Here is a 3,949-nt window from a genome sequence, read left to right as displayed (position 1 = left end):
CAGAGCTGCACAATAAAATGTGGAAAAGCAGGAAAACTGTATTTTCCATTTGTTTTGATGTTCAGAGTATTATTCTTGGTTGTGTCTCCTCGTTCTGTTGAGGTTGTGTTTTACCACAGGGGTACCAATAGTGTTGTCTAAACAGAACTTTCATTTTTAGCTGTGCTACATCACTGTAATGAAACACTGATGTGTGCATGGGAAACCAGTATCACTGTATCAAATGAATTTAGTCTCAGGCCTCAGAGACCTTGTTAGTGCATCTTTAAATAAATAAACAGTCTTCTTTCCTCTGCTACTCCTGACCTCACTTTTTCTGACTCACACTTCATTTGCTTCATTGTTACATAAATAGAAACTGTAGTTCTCTTGCTTTGTTTTTTGTTATAAAAAGTCTGGGTTGATAAGAAAGCCTGTAGTGCAGGTGTTTTTCACTGAATGCTGCTCTACTTTGTGATAAAAATCAGATAAAACAAGCAAAACCTTCCTGTTGAACTACCATATGTGCATCAGTACCCTATGTGCTGTCTGTTCAGGTTGTCTGCTACTGATTTACAGTCTTTAATTGAAATATTTTTAAAAACATTGTCTTTCAGAGGAGGATTTCTGTGAAAATATTTCACGAGAGACTGTGTTTTTCCATAATTAACAAGAAGCAAAAGGGAATCGGGCAGGCAGAGGAGAGTGCATGCATGTGTGCTTGAGCATGCATTGCTTGTGTTTCCTGCCCTGTGCTCATTGCTGACCCATGGCCAGGCAGTTAGTGCCCCACAAATATTTAAAATGCCTTGATTTCTGGAGTCACTAATTGCAAAGACATTGTTCCAGCTGTCCACACCCAAATATTTCTTTTTTTGTTCTTGCTTACAGGTGCACAGACATGCTGTAGATTTTCAGAAATGGTCAGCTGGTTAGTGATGGAACTAGAAAACGGGTTTTTTTCTTCTTTTTTTTTTTTTTTTTTACTGAGATTAATTTTTCAGTGTATGTTTTGGTAACATTTTAGTTTCTGTTGCATTTTCAGGGTGGAGTATGACATCTGTAATAGTAAACGCCATTGTGGTTTAGAGATGTAAATACTAAAGCTTTATACTTGAAAATCAATGCTTAAATTAATATATTTTGTTGGTTTTGAATGCTATCCACTTGTCTGGGCAAGGGAGAGGCATTTTGAAATGTTACTGGGTGCAGAGTAGAGCAAGGGTTAGGAACAGTTCAGTCAACTGCAGTTAAATCTGCTCCTCCTAACCTGAAAATGCCAATTTTTGGGGAAGCCAAGGTAGTTAAATCAGTACCTAGATTTATTTCTCCATGTCCAGGAGCAAAGAAAAAGCTCCCTTCTACTCCTGCTTGGAGAGCAGAGTCCCTTCAGGGCCTGAACTGATCCTAGTCATGATTATTTACTGCTGCACTTCAGATGGAAACCTCCACAGAGCATTGAATCCCTGCCCAAGCACCATTGTACTCAGTGCATGTCGTTTAAATTTAAATGCCTCATCTCGGTTTTTCTTCCTTTTACATGCTGTTTTTAGTCTGTGAGTGACCGTGCAGCCTTTTCTCAGTCACTTCACTTAGGTTGTGTATAAATACATGGGATTCTCGAGAAGATCTTAAGTCAAGCACAGGTTGCCAAGTTGCTTTGCCATAGAGCAAAAATATTCCCTGTAACATCATATATTTTGTTCTCTGCAGAATCCAGTGCTTAAGATACTTTTTGGGTTGCTGGCATTTGCTACACCCTCTGCTTTGCTGTGAAGCTTAGTAGCAGCTTTCACATGGCAGTCTTCCAGATGAATGTTGATTATTTTGAATTATGTTAAATATTCTGTACTTTGGGTGATAGCAGGCAGTGAGTTAAAAACAGAGCCATGGGGAAGAGCTTGTGTGTAGTAATTTCCTGACAGTAATTTCCCATCTTCCTGACAGCTTCTTAATTTCAGACCATTCAAACATGTTTAATTGTTGGCACTGAAACCTTACTTATTATAATCCAGTTTCCTGTTTGCAAGTATCACCAGTTCTCTGACAAAGTGAATTTGGGGAGGAAAGTAGAATAAAATTACAAGCATGCTTGTATTTGTATATTCCCCATACACACAACCCTCAAGCTAGTTATGCAAAGCTGTTAATCACCCCAGTGGTTATAACAAGATTATCTTGCTTTTTAAACAGGTAGGAGAAGAAGATGGAGAAGACTTTGAACAGAATTCATCCAGTTTCTGACCCAGAAGCAACCTATTTTCTACAGGTGTCATGGGAAAAGGATTTAGGCACTGGCTTTGGTTTACTTCTTAGTGATTGTCAGTATGCCTGGACTGGGACAGGTAATGGAAAGGAAAATGCATTAATTTAAATTATTACTGCTCTTAATTGCTCCTTTTAAAACACTTTCTAAGCTGTGTCCCACAGATTGTGTGGAAATTCCATGGGCATTTTGTCCCCAGTGATGGAGGAGGTGGGGTTTATGATCTTCTGGGATGTGGCCAGAGAACTTTGAAATCTGGAGAGATTGTGTGTCAAAGCTAAAACTAATTCATTCAACACATGGATATGCAATGTTTTGTTCTTTCTCAAGAATGTATAATTTCTTGGAGTGATGCTGAAGTAACACTTCTGTGTCTTCTCCAGATTCTTGAACAAATGTGTATGCAAGTTCCGTTTGCAAATTGGAGAGTCCATAAAGTCTTTAATTGCAGATGTTTTTAAAATATTTTCATGGAATTTACATAGCCAAAGGTAGCTGTATTTTGTAATGAAGGGAATTTTTGGGAAGGAAAAGGGACAATAAATTATCAGTAGGAAAAACTTAGCCTGTGGGATTTTTCCCCCCTCTAAAACCTCAGTAAGAGGATGGGTCTTTCCAAATGTGCATGATTCTCTCATTCATGCCCAACGGAAAAAGTCCTTGAGAAACATCAAATACTTCATCAAAAGCCCTTATCTCAGTAACAAAAATATTTCAAAGGGAGGACAGAATTATGTATTTTGAGCAAATTGTAGACAAAACCATTTTCTGGACTCCTTGTCTGAATTATAAGACATATGTATGTAGCTCCTTTCCTCCTTCCTTCTCCTTACCCAGTGGGTGTTGTTCCTCCTCAGTTCCTACACAAGCCAAGCTTTCATATAGGTCTGAGATTAGATAAATGTAAATTAAAGTCAGCACATAAATTAAATCTGCTCTTCCATATTCCTGTTAACATTTCAAACACTCCATTGATCACGGCTTCCTGCACAAAGCACATACATGTATTCCAGTCCTGATTCTTGGTAATGAAAGGTTTTTCTTTCTTGGCTCGACAAGAGTAAAGTCAAGTTATTTTGAAAACAAAAAAAAGGGTGTTAACACTGACAAATACTGTTTTTTCTGTTTGAAGATTCTTCTCATTCTTAGGTGACTTCAAAATCCCCAGTTTAGACTTCACAAAAAGAGGATTCTTTTTTTTTGCAAGTGAAGGCTTGCCACTATAGCTGGGAGTGTACAGAAAAAATAGGTGGACACAGTTATCAGTTTGTTGAGTTCCTGCATCTGGTAGAATGGAGAATAAGGATTTCCCAAAACAGAGGGGCAGTGAAAGCAGATAACCTCACTCCATTAACAAGGAAAGAAAGAAACCCACAATAGTTCTGCTGCGAGCATTGGGTGCTCATCCAAAGGAAAGTTTTTTTCTGTTCTGGAAGAATCTGATCCCTTTCTAAGAAACTATTACTGAATTTCTATTTCTATTCTTACTGGATTTCTGAATTCTTACTGAATTTGTTCTATTCAGTCCCTTGAATAATTTCATTGGGGGTTGATGTTGTTGTGCATGAGGCTTTCCTACTGTACTGATCTGTGCTTTCATTCAACAAAACATTTTGGTCACTTTCTAAAGTTATTGCATCATTTTTGAGACTGCTTCCATTTTAAATTCAAAACCTGGAGGGAGTGGAAAGCAACGGTCAGAAT

General features: G+C 38.0%; 1 protein-coding gene across 1 annotated transcript in view; it reads left to right on the top strand.

Annotated features, from left to right (window-relative positions):
* Positions 1–2,176: 2,176 nt before the first annotated feature.
* XRCC4 (X-ray repair cross complementing 4) overlaps positions 2,177–3,949 on the top strand; it is a 128,795-nt gene continuing 127,022 nt past the window's right edge. Inside the window, exon 1 of the mRNA XM_031061913.1 lies at positions 2,177–2,324. Within this exon, the coding sequence (XP_030917773.1) occupies positions 2,186–2,324 (139 nt within the window). The 5' untranslated portion in view covers positions 2,177–2,185. The remainder of the gene's footprint in view (positions 2,325–3,949) is intronic.

The sequence above is a fragment of the Geospiza fortis genome, unplaced genomic scaffold (assembly GCF_000277835.1).
Source record: "Geospiza fortis unplaced genomic scaffold, GeoFor_1.0 scaffold43, whole genome shotgun sequence".
Taxonomy (NCBI): domain Eukaryota; kingdom Metazoa; phylum Chordata; class Aves; order Passeriformes; family Thraupidae; genus Geospiza; species Geospiza fortis.
The sequence above is the reverse complement of the archived record's forward strand: the minus strand, read 5'-3'. Positions and strand labels throughout refer to the sequence as shown.